The 16383-nt window shown below is 45.5% G+C and overlaps 1 protein-coding gene across 5 annotated transcripts in view; it reads left to right on the forward strand.

Moving 5' to 3' along the window:
* Positions 1–16383, forward strand: part of nbeal1 (neurobeachin-like 1) — a 39569-nt gene that overhangs the window by 557 nt on the left and 22629 nt on the right. For all 5 annotated transcript variants that reach the window (XM_085929360.1, XM_085929369.1, XM_085929379.1 and 2 more), the window contains exons 2-5: positions 5–257; positions 3302–3393; positions 3603–3764; positions 3877–3958. In XM_085929360.1, coding sequence (XP_085785486.1) covers positions 207–257; positions 3302–3393; positions 3603–3764; positions 3877–3958 — 387 coding nt within the window. In that variant the 5' untranslated portion in view covers positions 5–206. The remainder of the gene's footprint in view (positions 1–4; positions 258–3301; positions 3394–3602; positions 3765–3876; positions 3959–16383) is intronic.

Raw genomic sequence — 16383 nt, forward strand, 5'->3', positions numbered from 1 at the left:
CTAGAAAAGCCGAAGGAATTTTAAACCCCAGCAGCTATTTCCTTGGAACCTTTTTCTGTGGATTTCCCTGGTTTGTGTGATGTAATGCCAGCATGGGACGATCATGATGCTGCTACCCAGAAACCTAGGTTGAGTTCGACCATGAAGCTCCCACTGAAGTGACCTCTGTGGAGCTTGCAGCCCAACGGGGGCACACACTGGGAGTTATGGCATCTAGCGAGAGACTCTACGAGGTCTGGATGCTTTACTGCACCAAGGTATGTTGCGATCCCATTGATCCATTCTTGCAGCATTGCATGCATCTTCTCATTATTATATGGGCAGTGTTGTCTCTGAATGGTGTGTGGTGTTTTTACTGTGATGAACGAGCTGACTCAATCTGAGACAGCATGTTTGAGTCAGCTGTTGGTTCGATTTAATTCACCTGCCTTTAAAGACTAAGCATTTCCAGGCGTTCATTCAAAACTGCCTGCCTGAGCCTGCTCCTTATGCGAGTATGGCTGCAGCAACGCACTGCCCACTCTAATCCTTGACAATAACACGCACAGTACAGCAACCCCCCCACTTAAGAGTATTTTCTCCATGAAAGCAAAGCTGTGTGTGGAAGTAAAGCTTGTATGATCACATGATCTTGAAGGTATGTTCATTTCAGCCGGTGGATTGGCTGCACAGACGCACGCACACACTTCTCAGTCATTTGTCAAAAGTATAACCATTATTCAGTAGTGTGTGCTTGCACTGAGTCAGCATCACATACATTGTCAGGAAGATCAGTTTTTATGGTTTTGTTCTGGCCATCAGCCAATGTGTCGCTTGGTAGATGCAGAAAAGACAAAAAGGGTATATATATATTTTCTGAGATAAACGGACGGAAAACAACAATAATCAGTCAGTCAGACGCATTATCTTGGTTAATACATTGAGCTTGCTTATTTTTCCACATGAAAATAGATATTATTTAATTAGATAATAGAAATGTCATTATTTAGGTACATGTTCAATTTTGCAAAAATACTGATATATTCAACAACCATATATTGCATGGTTTTCCAATATCGTGCACCCTCACTAAAAATACCATTTGTCCGGCTACGCTACTGCTGCCTCCGAGTAAAAAAGAGGAAGTTGTGAACTGATTTCATATCAGCATTGTCTCGTATGGGTTTATGCCCTGTGGACCCGCCTCATTAAATACATCTTTAACCTGTGATGTCACAGACCACATCCGTCTTTCAAATCCACTGTCACTGAGCGTTTTTAGCATCGTGGTTTCACTGAGTCCAACCATGTCACCTCGACCACAAAAGGGTTGTCCACACAAGCACAGCAACTGGCCGACCACGCCTGTCTGGAAAGTTGGGTGCCTCAGCAGCATAGCTCCTTAGCAACATAACTCCAATTCTAAAATCAGCATATGATGTCACATAGCAGAGCCTGATCTGCTCTACCAGATCAGAACATTCTTACCGTCACAATCAATGCACAATGTCATCAACTGCTCTTTTGCGTTTCGTTGACACAGGGGCAAGTGTCCTTCCACGGTGACACTTTGTAGGGCAACAACTGTCTCACTTGAAAGCGGTGACCTTGGTTGCTGCACATATATACGCATAGGCCATCCTAATTAGATGTTTCACAATGTGATGACATAACTGTGCTCAAGGACTAAATGTGATGAAAGGAAGTATGCTTTTTTTATTTGATTTTGACCAAATGTGATATGACTCATTATGACTTCAATTTGCCAGCATCGGTGCATATATTATTATTTTTCTATGAACAAATGTGTATGTCTGTGTGAGTGAGACTATGACTCTCTGTGGGTTTCTTTCTTACTGTCTGTATGTTTGTGCGAGAATTTTTTTCCCCCAAGTTGAGTGAAGAAGGCCTTGGGTAAAAAGAGCCATACAGTGTAGGGTGTGTCCATGTGTGCCACAGTCAAAACCCTCAATGGGCATCTGTGCTCCCAAATTGTTGCCAAAATGAGGACACTAACACACTCACACACAGACACGTGCACACACACACTGTCAGTCAGTTGTCTTACACTTGAGAGGTAAGCCTCTCACTCGTCAAATGGTGGAAAAGATTAAACACTTTTGCAATAAATTCAGTGTCACCTCATACAACAAACACCCAATTTCTAAATAAAGCCACACAAACTTTTTTTCCCGACAGAAAGGGTTGTTACTTCCACCACGAAGGTCATGTTGTCATGTGATTTATATATTTGTTCATCTGCTAATTCTGGGTTGTGGATTTTTCTATATCATCTTTTTTTTTCACTCCATGATATATATAGTAGGTATTGTTCCAAGGATGCTCCAATAGGAGGTTTCTGGGAAGTTACTCCTTGAAATTATTGTAATTATGTTGTAATTATGGAGGATATTAATAGTAAGTCTAAGAAGCTAAAGGTTTATCCAGAACCAGTTACAAGAAGATGTAAATATTTCTGTTGCCAATAGTTCGGACTCAGAGATCTGAGTGCAAATCTCCCTATTCTTACTACGTGGCGCGGGCTGGTGTTTCTGCAGTCACTGGCTTGCCTTGATGACTTCATGAGAAAAGCAGTGAGTGTGCTTCCTGTTCTGCTTGGCTGATACCCAGACAGGCATAAGCGGTCAGTCTTCATATGATGAGTTGTCAGTGAGCATTTAATGCTGCATTTGTTTGTATACAAGTAGTGCAACATCTTTTGATCTATATATTAAAAAAAAACACAATTTTCTGTGTCATTGTGCATTTTTATAATAATTGACAATCGCACAAAACATTGCTTCATTATACTCTGCCCGTGGTTTGCAGCCCCAGTCTTCCTCTGTGGCAGCTATTGCCAAACCATCTCTGTCTGGGCTTTGTTCAAGGAATTTAGGATATGTCGCTCTGCGAGTTGCTTACGGACCCCCCACCCCCACCCCACCACCTCTACCACCATCATCACTATCCCGTTCTGTCGCCCTCTCACCCTTCAGAATGCAGTCTGACTTGTTTTGTTTTTTTCTTCACCAGGTGCATATTGTGTTCCAGGTCTAAGTAGAAATGAAACACACTCACTTTACGCATTTGTTGCACTCACGTGCTTAATGTGCAGCAGTAACGTCAAATACTAATGTTCTTAGAGTATAAGCATAAAATTGCTCGTCGGTGGACTATAAAACACAATGGAGTTGGTTGAATAGAAACCTGATGCCAGTATCAGTACCAGCATCCCTAAAAATTTCAAAAGCACAACTGCTTGGCTGGCGCACCGAAATCTCAGACATCTTAAATCTTGTGGCCTCTCTTTTTCTCTTCTCAGAGGGACCCAGACTACCTGAAGCTATGGCTGGAGAGTTTCATCAGCTCCTATGACAGATGTCTGGATGTGGACTTTGAAAAGCCACCATTAAGGTAAAGGGTGACTCTAATCAGATGTTTTTTTTTATCCTTCCTTTTTAATGCTTGCACTCTCATAAAGCTTGAGGACTGCTTCCTGTGCTTTGTTGCTGATTTTGCACATCATCAGTGGAAAAAAAATGAAATATTGACTTTTTCATGTCAACCATATTGCATTGAGTTAAGTAAACACAAAAAGGCTCATAATACAAATGGATGTGCAGGCTGGAGGAACCCCCACCGGTACTGACCCTTCTTCCAGACAACATCCTCCAGGTTTTGCGCCATCAACTTCTGCAGTGTGTCCAAAAAGCCTCTGATGGTCTTGAGCCTGAGCAGCAAAACTTGGCACTGCTGCTACTCAAGTTCCTCATTATTGTCTGCAGGTCAGGACAGCAAACATTTATTACACACAAGATAATATCATTTTAAAGCTTGTTTGTGTACTTTAGTTTTTTTCCCTCTATGCACTAATGCTTTTGTTGTTGTGTCTAAAAGGAACCTGTCCAATGTGGAGGAGATAGGCACCTGCTCCTACATTAACCACATCATTGCCATGACAACACTTTATATCCAGCAGGTCTCTCATCTCCCTTATTATTTATTCTCGCTCTGTCTCTGTCTCTCTCGCACTCTCTCTCGCTCCCTCCTGCTAGCCATCGCCAAAATGTATAAATGCATTTTAATACACTATGTATACTGTATGTCTTTAAAAAGTGAAGGCTCAAGCAATTAGGCATTTACAACAACAATTACATTTCCAGGTATTAAGCTATAGTACACCCAGCCAATCACCGGTGAGCTGTACTAGTACAGTAAATACAGTACAGTAAAGCTTTGATTGAACTGATTCCGGAACCAATTGACTCTAGATTTAACTGACAAAAATGTGCGGGAATAGTCGTGCCTGGCTGGAATTCAAAACATCCGTGCATACCGAGCAAAGTCCATTAGCTCTGAATTAGCTGCTGTTTGCTTACGCAATCAATTCATGTCATCCGGTCGGCCCAGAAAGACTTTTAAAACCTAATTTGAAACCCTAACCGCGCTTTAAAACCCTAGTCGGAAACCCTAACCCTAGTTTGAAACCCTAATTAGCCATCCCAAGACTGGTTGGAAACCCCTAGTCGGAAACCCTAACCCTAGCCTGAAAGCCCAGTCGGAAACCCTAATCTTGGAAACCCTAAAAGTAGCTTGAAACCCTGGTTGGAAACCCTAACCCTAGTTTTAAAACCTAGTTCGGAACCCTAACCGCGCTTTAAAACCCTAGTCGGAAACCCTAACCCTAGTTTGAAACCCTAATTAGCCATCCCAAGACTGGTTGGAAACCCTAGTCGGAAACCCTAGCCTGAAAGCCCAGTCGGAAACCCTAATCTTGGAAACCCTAAAAGTAGCTTGAAACCCTGGTTGGAAACCCTAACCCTAGTTTTAAAACCTAGTTCGGAACCCTAACCGCGCTTTAAAACCCTAGTCGGAAACCCTAACCCTAGTTTGAAACCCTAATTCGCCATCCCAAGAGTGGTTGGAAACCCTAGTCGGAAACCCTAACCCTAGCCTGAAAGCCCAGTCGGAAACCCTAATCTTGGAAACCCTAAAAGTAGCTTGAAACCCTGGTTGGAAACCCTAACCCTAGTTTTAAAACCTAGTTCGGAACCCTAACCGCGCTTTAAAACCCTAGTCGGAAACCCTAACCCTAGTTTGAAACCCTAATTAGCCATCCCAAGAATGGTTGGAAACCCCTAGTCGGAAACCCTAACCCTAGCCTGAAAGCCCAGTCGGAAACCCTAATCTTGGAAACCCTAAAAGTAGCTTGAAACCCTGGTTGGAAACCCTAACCCTAGTTTTAAAACCTAGTTCGGAACCCTAACCGCGCTTTAAAACCCTAGTCGGGAACCCTAACCCTAGTTTGAAACCCTAATTAGCCATCCCAAGACTGGTTGGAAACCCTAGTCGGAAACCCTAACCCTAGCCTGAAAGCCCAGTCGGAAACCCTAATCTTGGAAACCCTAAAAGTAGCTTGAAACCCTGGTCGGAAACCCTAACCCTAGTTTTAAAACCTAGTTCGGAACCCTAACCGCGCTTTAAAACCCTAGTCGGAAACCCTAACCCTAGTTTGAAACCCTAATTAGCCATCCCAAGACTGGTTGGAAACCCTAGTCGGAAACCCTAACCCTAGCCTGAAAGCCCAGTCCGAAACCCTAATCTTGGAAACCCTAAAAGTAGCTTGAAACCCTGGTTGGAAACCCTAACCCTAGTTTTAAAACCTAGTTCGGAACCCTAACCGCGCTTTAAAACCCTAGTCGGAAACCCTAACCCTAGTTTGAAACCCTAATTAGCCATCCCAAGAGTGGTTGGAAACCCTAGTCGGAAACCCTAACCCTAGCCTGAAAGCCCAGTCGGAAACCCTAATCTTGGAAACCCTAAAAGTAGCTTGAAACCCTGGTTGGAAACCCTAACCCTAGTTTTAAAACCTAGTTCGGAACCCTAACTGCGCTTTAAAACCCTAGTCGGAAACCCTAACCCTAGTTTGAAACCCTAATTAGCCATCCTAAAAGTGGTTGGAAACCCTAGTCGGAAACCCTAACCCTAGCCTGAAAGCCCAGTCGGAAACCCTAATCTTGGAAACCCTAAAAGTAGCTTGAAACCCTGGTTGGAAACCCTAACCCTAGTTTTAAAACCTAGTTCGGAACCCTAACCGCGCTTTAAAACCCTAGTCGGAAACCCTAACCCTAGTTTGAAACCCTAATTCGCCATCCCAAGAGTGGTTGGAAACCCTAGTCGGAAACCCTAACCCTAGCCTGAAAGCCCAGTCGGAAACCCTAATCTTGGAAACCCTAAAAGTAGCTTGAAACCCTGGTTGGAAACCCTAACCCTAGTTTTAAAACCTAGTTCGGAACCCTAACCGCGCTTTAAAACCCTAGTCGGAAACCCTAACCCTAGTTTGAAACCCTAATTAGCCATCCCAAGACTGGTTGGAAACCCCTAGTCGGAAACCCTAACCCTAGCCTGAAAGCCCAGTCGGAAACCCTAATCTTGGAAACCCTAAAAGTAGCTTGAAACCCTGGTTGGAAACCCTAACCCTAGTTTTAAAACCTAGTTCGGAACCCTAACCGCGCTTTAAAACCCTAGTCGGAAACCCTAACCCTAGTTTGAAACCCTAATTAGCCATCCCAAGACTGGTTGGAAACCCTAGTCGGAAACCCTAACCCTAGCCTGAAAGCCCAGTCGGAAACCCTAATCTTGGAAACCCTAAAAGTAGCTTGAAACCCTGGTCGGAAACCCTAACCCTAGTTTTAAAACCTAGTTCGGAACCCTAACCGCGCTTTAAAACCCTAGTCGGAAACCCTAACCCTAGTTTGAAACCCTAATTAGCCATCCCAAGACTGGTTGGAAACCCTAGTCGGAAACCCTAACCCTAGCCTGAAAGCCCAGTCCGAAACCCTAATCTTGGAAACCCTAAAAGTAGCTTGAAACCCTGGTTGGAAACCCTAACCCTAGTTTTAAAACCTAGTTCGGAACCCTAACCGCGCTTTAAAACCCTAGTCGGAAACCCTAACCCTAGTTTGAAACCCTAATTAGCCATCCCAAGAGTGGTTGGAAACCCTAGTCGGAAACCCTAACCCTAGCCTGAAAGCCCAGTCGGAAACCCTAATCTTGGAAACCCTAAAAGTAGCTTGAAACCCTGGTTGGAAACCCTAACCCTAGTTTTAAAACCTAGTTCGGAACCCTAACTGCGCTTTAAAACCCTAGTCGGAAACCCTAACCCTAGTTTGAAACCCTAATTAGCCATCCTAAAAGTGGTTGGAAACCCTAGTCGGAAACCCTAACCCTAGCCTGAAAGCCCAGTCGGAAACCCTAATCTTGGAAACCCTAAAAGTAGCTTGAAACCCTGGTTGGAAACCCTAACCCTAGTTTTAAAACCTAGTTCGGAACCCTAACCGCGCTTTAAAACCCTAGTCGGAAACCCTAACCCTAGTTTGAAACCCTAATTCGCCATCCCAAGAGTGGTTGGAAACCCTAGTCGGAAACCCTAACCCTAGCCTGAAAGCCCAGTCGGAAACCCTAATCTTGGAAACCCTAAAAGTAGCTTGAAACCCTGGTTGGAAACCCTAACCCTAGTTTTAAAACCTAGTTCGGAACCCTAACCGCGCTTTAAAACCCTAGTCGGAAACCCTAACCCTAGTTTGAAACCCTAATTAGCCATCCCAAGACTGGTTGGAAACCCCTAGTCGGAAACCCTAACCCTAGCCTGAAAGCCCAGTCGGAAACCCTAATCTTGGAAACCCTAAAAGTAGCTTGAAACCCTGGTTGGAAACCCTAACCCTAGTTTTAAAACCTAGTTCGGAACCCTAACCGCGCTTTAAAACCCTAGTCGGGAACCCTAACCCTAGTTTGAAACCCTAATTAGCCATCCCAAGACTGGTTGGAAACCCTAGTCGGAAACCCTAACCCTAGCCTGAAAGCCCAGTCGGAAACCCTAATCTTGGAAACGCTAAAAGTAGCTTGAAACCCTGGTCGGAAACCCTAACCCTAGTTTTAAAACCTAGTTCGGAACCCTAACCGCGCTTTAAAACCCTAGTCGGAAACCCTAACCCTAGTTTGAAACCCTAATAGCCATCCCAAGACTGGTTGGAAACCCTAGTCGGAAACCCTAACCCTAGCCTGAAAGCCCAGTCCGAAACCCTAATCTTGGAAACCCTAAAAGTAGCTTGAAACCCTGGTTGGAAACCCTAACCCTAGTTTTAAAACCTAGTTCGGAACCCTAACCGCGCTTTAAAACCCTAGTCGGAAACCCTAACCCTAGTTTGAAACCCTAATTAGCCATCCCAAGAGTGGTTGGAAACCCTAGTCGGAAACCCTAACCCTAGCCTGAAAGCCCAGTCGGAAACCCTAATCTTGGAAACCCTAAAAGTAGCTTGAAACCCTGGTTGGAAACCCTAACCCTAGTTTTAAAACCTAGTTCGGAACCCTAACTGCGCTTTAAAACCCTAGTCGGAAACCCTAACCCTAGTTTGAAACCCTAATTAGCCATCCTAAAAGTGGTTGGAAACCCTAGTCGGAAACCCTAACCCTAGCCTGAAAGCCCAGTCGGAAACCCTAATCTTGGAAACCCTAAAAGTAGCTTGAAACCCTGGTTGGAAACCCTAACCCTAGTTTTAAAACCTAGTTCGGAACCCTAACCGCGCTTTAAAACCCTAGTCGGAAACCCTAACCCTAGTTTGAAACCCTAATTCGCCATCCCAAGAGTGGTTGGAAACCCTAGTCGGAAACCCTAACCCTAGCCTGAAAGCCCAGTCGGAAACCCTAATCTTGGAAACCCTAAAAGTAGCTTGAAACCCTGGTTGGAAACCCTAACCCTAGTTTTAAAACCTAGTTCGGAACCCTAACCGCGCTTTAAAACCCTAGTCGGAAACCCTAACCCTAGTTTGAAACCCTAATTAGCCATCCCAAGACTGGTTGGAAACCCCTAGTCGGAAACCCTAACCCTAGCCTGAAAGCCCAGTCGGAAACCCTAATCTTGGAAACCCTAAAAGTAGCTTGAAACCCTGGTTGGAAACCCTAACCCTAGTTTTAAAACCTAGTTCGGAACCCTAACCGCGCTTTAAAACCCTAGTCGGAAACCCTAACCCTAGTTTGAAACCCTAATTAGCCATCCCAAGACTGGTTGGAAACCCTAGTCGGAAACCCTAACCCTAGCCTGAAAGCCCAGTCGGAAACCCTAATCTTGGAAACCCTAAAAGTAGCTTGAAACCCTGGTCGGAAACCCTAACCCTAGTTTTAAAACCTAGTTCGGAACCCTAACCGCGCTTTAAAACCCTAGTCGGAAACCCTAACCCTAGTTTGAAACCCTAATTAGCCATCCCAAGACTGGTTGGAAACCCTAGTCGGAAACCCTAACCCTAGCCTGAAAGCCCAGTCCGAAACCCTAATCTTGGAAACCCTAAAAGTAGCTTGAAACCCTGGTTGGAAACCCTAACCCTAGTTTTAAAACCTAGTTCGGAACCCTAACCGCGCTTTAAAACCCTAGTCGGAAACCCTAACCCTAGTTTGAAACCCTAATTAGCCATCCCAAGAGTGGTTGGAAACCCTAGTCGGAAACCCTAACCCTAGCCTGAAAGCCCAGTCGGAAACCCTAATCTTGGAAACCCTAAAAGTAGCTTGAAACCCTGGTTGGAAACCCTAACCCTAGTTTTAAAACCTAGTTCGGAACCCTAACTGCGCTTTAAAACCCTAGTCGGAAACCCTAACCCTAGTTTGAAACCCTAATTAGCCATCCTAAAAGTGGTTGGAAACCCTAGTCGGAAACCCTAACCCTAGCCTGAAAGCCCAGTCGGAAACCCTAATCTTGGAAACCCTAAAAGTAGCTTGAAACCCTGGTTGGAAACCCTAACCCTAGTTTTAAAACCTAGTTCGGAACCCTAACCGCGCTTTAAAACCCTAGTCGGAAACCCTAACCCTAGTTTGAAACCCTAATTCGCCATCCCAAGAGTGGTTGGAAACCCTAGTCGGAAACCCTAACCCTAGCCTGAAAGCCCAGTCGGAAACCCTAATCTTGGAAACCCTAAAAGTAGCTTGAAACCCTGGTTGGAAACCCTAACCCTAGTTTTAAAACCTAGTTCGGAACCCTAACCGCGCTTTAAAACCCTAGTCGGAAACCCTAACCCTAGTTTGAAACCCTAATTAGCCATCCCAAGACTGGTTGGAAACCCCTAGTCGGAAACCCTAACCCTAGCCTGAAAGCCCAGTCGGAAACCCTAATCTTGGAAACCCTAAAAGTAGCTTGAAACCCTGGTTGGAAACCCTAACCCTAGTTTTAAAACCTAGTTCGGAACCCTAACCGCGCTTTAAAACCCTAGTCGGAAACCCTAACCCTAGTTTGAAACCCTAATTAGCCATCCCAAGACTGGTTGGAAACCCTAGTCGGAAACCCTAACCCTAGCCTGAAAGCCCAGTCGGAAACCCTAATCTTGGAAACCCTAAAAGTAGCTTGAAACCCTGGTCGGAAACCCTAACCCTAGTTTTAAAACCTAGTTCGGAACCCTAACCGCGCTTTAAAACCCTAGTCGGAAACCCTAACCCTAGTTTGAAACCCTAATTAGCCATCCCAAGACTGGTTGGAAACCCTAGTCGGAAACCCTAACCCTAGCCTGAAAGCCCAGTCCGAAACCCTAATCTTGGAAACCCTAAAAGTAGCTTGAAACCCTGGTTGGAAACCCTAACCCTAGTTTTAAAACCTAGTTCGGAACCCTAACCGCGCTTTAAAACCCTAGTCGGAAACCCTAACCCTAGTTTGAAACCCTAATTAGCCATCCCAAGAGTGGTTGGAAACCCTAGTCGGAAACCCTAACCCTAGCCTGAAAGCCCAGTCGGAAACCCTAATCTTGGAAACCCTAAAAGTAGCTTGAAACCCTGGTTGGAAACCCTAACCCTAGTTTTAAAACCTAGTTCGGAACCCTAACTGCGCTTTAAAACCCTAGTCGGAAACCCTAACCCTAGTTTGAAACCCTAATTAGCCATCCTAAAAGTGGTTGGAAACCCTAGTCGGAAACCCTAACCCTAGCCTGAAAGCCCAGTCGGAAACCCTAATCTTGGAAACCCTAAAAGTAGCTTGAAACCCTGGTTGGAAACCCTAACCCTAGTTTGAAACCCTAATTCGCCATCCCAAGAGTGGTTGGAAACCCTAGTCGGAAACCCTAACCCTAGCCTGAAAGCCCAGTCGGAAACCCTAATCTTGGAAACCCTAAAAGTAGCTTGAAACCCTGGTTGGAAACCCTAACCCTAGTTTTAAAACCTAGTTCGGAACCCTAACCGCGCTTTAAAACCCTAGTCGGAAACCCTAACCCTAGTTTGAAACCCTAATTAGCCATCCCAAGACTGGTTGGAAACCCCTAGTCGGAAACCCTAACCCTAGCCTGAAAGCCCAGTCGGAAACCCTAATCTTGGAAACCCTAAAAGTAGCTTGAAACCCTGGTTGGAAACCCTAACCCTAGTTTTAAAACCTAGTTCGGAACCCTAACCGCGCTTTAAAACCCTAGTCGGGAACCCTAACCCTAGTTTGAAACCCTAATTAGCCATCCCAAGACTGGTTGGAAACCCTAGTCGGAAACCCTAACCCTAGCCTGAAAGCCCAGTCGGAAACCCTAATCTTGGAAACCCTAAAAGTAGCTTGAAACCCTGGTCGGAAACCCTAACCCTAGTTTTAAAACCTAGTTCGGAACCCTAACCGCGCTTTAAAACCCTAGTCGGAAACCCTAACCCTAGTTTGAAACCCTAATTAGCCATCCCAAGACTGGTTGGAAACCCTAGTCGGAAACCCTAACCCTAGCCTGAAAGCCCAGTCCGAAACCCTAATCTTGGAAACCCTAAAAGTAGCTTGAAACCCTGGTTGGAAACCCTAACCCTAGTTTTAAAACCTAGTTCGGAACCCTAACCGCGCTTTAAAACCCTAGTCGGAAACCCTAACCCTAGTTTGAAACCCTAATTAGCCATCCCAAGAGTGGTTGGAAACCCTAGTCGGAAACCCTAACCCTAGCCTGAAAGCCCAGTCGGAAACCCTAATCTTGGAAACCCTAAAAGTAGCTTGAAACCCTGGTTGGAAACCCTAACCCTAGTTTTAAAACCTAGTTCGGAACCCTAACTGCGCTTTAAAACCCTAGTCGGAAACCCTAACCCTAGTTTGAAACCCTAATTAGCCATCCTAAAAGTGGTTGGAAACCCTAGTCGGAAACCCTAACCCTAGCCTGAAAGCCCAGTCGGAAACCCTAATCTTGGAAACCCTAAAAGTAGCTTGAAACCCTGGTTGGAAACCCTAACCCTAGTTTTAAAACCTAGTTCGGAACCCTAACCGCGCTTTAAAACCCTAGTCGGAAACCCTAACCCTAGTTTGAAACCCTAATTCGCCATCCCAAGAGTGGTTGGAAACCCTAGTCGGAAACCCTAACCCTAGCCTGAAAGCCCAGTCGGAAACCCTAATCTTGGAAACCCTAAAAGTAGCTTGAAACCCTGGTTGGAAACCCTAACCCTAGTTTTAAAACCTAGTTCGGAACCCTAACCGCGCTTTAAAACCCTAGTCGGAAACCCTAACCCTAGTTTGAAACCCTAATTAGCCATCCCAAGACTGGTTGGAAACCCCTAGTCGGAAACCCTAACCCTAGCCTGAAAGCCCAGTCGGAAACCCTAATCTTGGAAACCCTAAAAGTAGCTTGAAACCCTGGTTGGAAACCCTAACCCTAGTTTTAAAACCTAGTTCGGAACCCTAACCGCGCTTTAAAACCCTAGTCGGAAACCCTAACCCTAGTTTGAAACCCTAATTAGCCATCCCAAGACTGGTTGGAAACCCTAGTCGGAAACCCTAACCCTAGCCTGAAAGCCCAGTCGGAAACCCTAATCTTGGAAACCCTAAAAGTAGCTTGAAACCCTGGTCGGAAACCCTAACCCTAGTTTTAAAACCTAGTTCGGAACCCTAACCGCGCTTTAAAACCCTAGTCGGAAACCCTAACCCTAGTTTGAAACCCTAATTAGCCATCCCAAGACTGGTTGGAAACCCTAGTCGGAAACCCTAACCCTAGCCTGAAAGCCCAGTCCGAAACCCTAATCTTGGAAACCCTAAAAGTAGCTTGAAACCCTGGTTGGAAACCCTAACCCTAGTTTTAAAACCTAGTTCGGAACCCTAACCGCGCTTTAAAACCCTAGTCGGAAACCCTAACCCTAGTTTGAAACCCTAATTAGCCATCCCAAGAGTGGTTGGAAACCCTAGTCGGAAACCCTAACCCTAGCCTGAAAGCCCAGTCGGAAACCCTAATCTTGGAAACCCTAAAAGTAGCTTGAAACCCTGGTTGGAAACCCTAACCCTAGTTTTAAAACCTAGTTCGGAACCCTAACTGCGCTTTAAAACCCTAGTCGGAAACCCTAACCCTAGTTTGAAACCCTAATTAGCCATCCTAAAAGTGGTTGGAAACCCTAGTCGGAAACCCTAACCCTAGCCTGAAAGCCCAGTCGGAAACCCTAATCTTGGAAACCCTAAAAGTAGCTTGAAACCCTGGTTGGAAACCCTAACCCTAGTTTTAAAACCTAGTTCGGAACCCTAACCGCGCTTTAAAACCCTAGTCGGAAACCCTAACCCTAGTTTGAAACCCTAATTCGCCATCCCAAGAGTGGTTGGAAACCCTAGTCGGAAACCCTAACCCTAGCCTGAAAGCCCAGTCGGAAACCCTAATCTTGGAAACCCTAAAAGTAGCTTGAAACCCTGGTTGGAAACCCTAACCCTAGTTTTAAAACCTAGTTCGGAACCCTAACCGCGCTTTAAAACCCTAGTCGGAAACCCTAACCCTAGTTTGAAACCCTAATTAGCCATCCCAAGACTGGTTGGAAACCCCTAGTCGGAAACCCTAACCCTAGCCTGAAAGCCCAGTCGGAAACCCTAATCTTGGAAACCCTAAAAGTAGCTTGAAACCCTGGTTGGAAACCCTAACCCTAGTTTTAAAACCTAGTTCGGAACCCTAACCGCGCTTTAAAACCCTAGTCGGAAACCCTAACCCTAGTTTGAAACCCTAATTAGCCATCCCAAGACTGGTTGGAAACCCTAGTCGGAAACCCTAACCCTAGCCTGAAAGCCCAGTCGGAAACCCTAATCTTGGAAACCCTAAAAGTAGCTTGAAACCCTGGTCGGAAACCCTAACCCTAGTTTTAAAACCTAGTTCGGAACCCTAACCGCGCTTTAAAACCCTAGTCGGAAACCCTAACCCTAGTTTGAAACCCTAATTAGCCATCCCAAGAGTGGTTGGAAACCCTAGTCGGAAACCCTAACCCTAGCCTGAAAGCCCAGTCGGAAACCCTAATCTTGGAAACCCTAAAAGTAGCTTGAAACCCTGGTTGGAAACCCTAACCCTAGTTTTAAAACCTAGTTCGGAACCCTAACCGCGCTTTAAAACCCTAGTCGGAAACCCTAACCCTAGTTTGAAACCCTAATTAGCCATCCCAAGACTGGTTGGAAACCCCTAGTCGGAAACCCTAACCCTAGCCTGAAAGCCCAGTCGGAAACCCTAATCTTGGAAACCCTAAAAGTAGCTTGAAACCCTGGTTGGAAACCCTAACCCTAGTTTTAAAACCTAGTTCGGAACCCTAACCGCGCTTTAAAACCCTAGTCGGAAACCCTAACCCTAGTTTGAAACCCTAATTAGCCATCCCAAGACTGGTTGGAAACCCTAGTCGGAAACCCTAACCCTAGCCTGAAAGCCCAGTCGGAAACCCTAATCTTGGAAACCCTAAAAGTAGCTTGAAACCCTGGTTGGAAACCCTAACCCTAGTTTTAAAACCTAGTTCGGAACCCTAACCGCGCTTTAAAACCCTAGTCGGAAACCCTAACCCTAGTTTGAAACCCTAATTAGCCATCCCAAGACTGGTTGGAAACCCCTAGTCGGAAACCCTAACCCTAGCCTGAAAGCCCAGTCGGAAACCCTAATCTTGGAAACCCTAAAAGTAGCTTGAAACCCTGGTTGGAAACCCTAACCCTAGTTTTAAAACCTAGTTCGGAACCCTAACCGCGCTTTAAAACCCTAGTCGGAAACCCTAACCCTAGTTTGAAACCCTAATTAGCCATCCCAAGACTGGTTGGAAACCCTAGTCGGAAACCCTAACCCTAGCCTGAAAGCCCAGTCCGAAACCCTAATCTTGGAAACCCTAAAAGTAGCTTGAAACCCTGGTTGGAAACCCTAACCCTAGTTTTAAAACCTAGTTCGGAACCCTAACCGCGCTTTAAAACCCTAGTCGGAAACCCTAACCCTAGTTTGAAACCCTAATTAGCCATCCCAAGAGTGGTTGGAAACCCTAGTCGGAAACCCTAACCCTAGCCTGAAAGCCCAGTCGGAAACCCTAATCTTGGAAACCCTAAAAGTAGCTTGAAACCCTGGTTGGAAACCCTAACCCTAGTTTTAAAACCTAGTTCGGAACCCTAACTGCGCTTTAAAACCCTAGTCGGAAACCCTAACCCTAGTTTGAAACCCTAATTAGCCATCCTAAAAGTGGTTGGAAACCCTAGTCGGAAACCCTAACCCTAGCCTGAAAGCCCAGTCGGAAACCCTAATCTTGGAAACCCTAAAAGTAGCTTGAAACCCTGGTTGGAAACCCTAACCCTAGTTTTAAAACCTAGTTCGGAACCCTAACCGCGCTTTAAAACCCTAGTCGGAAACCCTAACCCTAGTTTGAAACCCTAATTCGCCATCCCAAGAGTGGTTGGAAACCCTAGTCGGAAACCCTAACCCTAGCCTGAAAGCCCAGTCGGAAACCCTAATCTTGGAAACCCTAAAAGTAGCTTGAAACCCTGGTTGGAAACCCTAACCCTAGTTTTAAAACCTAGTTCGGAACCCTAACCGCGCTTTAAAACCCTAGTCGGAAACCCTAACCCTAGTTTGAAACCCTAATTAGCCATCCCAAGACTGGTTGGAAACCCCTAGTCGGAAACCCTAACCCTAGCCTGAAAGCCCAGTCGGAAACCCTAATCTTGGAAACCCTAAAAGTAGCTTGAAACCCTGGTTGGAAACCCTAACCCTAGTTTTAAAACCTAGTTCGGAACCCTAACCGCGCTTTAAAACCCTAGTCGGAAACCCTAACCCTAGTTTGAAACCCTAATTAGCCATCCCAAGACTGGTTGGAAACCCTAGTCGGAAACCCTAACCCTAGCCTGAAAGCCCAGTCGGAAACCCTAATCTTGGAAACCCTAAAAGTAGCTTGAAACCCTGGTCGGAAACCCTAACCCTAGTTTTAAAACCTAGTTCGGAACCCTAACCGCGCTTTAAAACCCTAGTCGGAAACCCTAACCCTAGTTTGAAACCCTAATTAGCCATCCCAAGACTGGTTGGAAACCCTAGTCGGAAACCCTAACCCTAGCCTGAAAGCCCAGTCCGAAACCCTAATCTTGGAAACCCTAAAAGTAGCTTGAAACCCTGGTTGGAAACCCTAACCCTAGTTTTAAAACCTAGTTCGGAACCCTAACCGCGCTTTAAAACC

The sequence above is a fragment of the Syngnathus leptorhynchus genome, chromosome 1, assembly GCF_054491065.1.
Source record: "Syngnathus leptorhynchus isolate UIUO chromosome 1, UIUO_Slep, whole genome shotgun sequence".
Lineage (NCBI taxonomy): Eukaryota > Metazoa > Chordata > Actinopteri > Syngnathiformes > Syngnathidae > Syngnathus > Syngnathus leptorhynchus.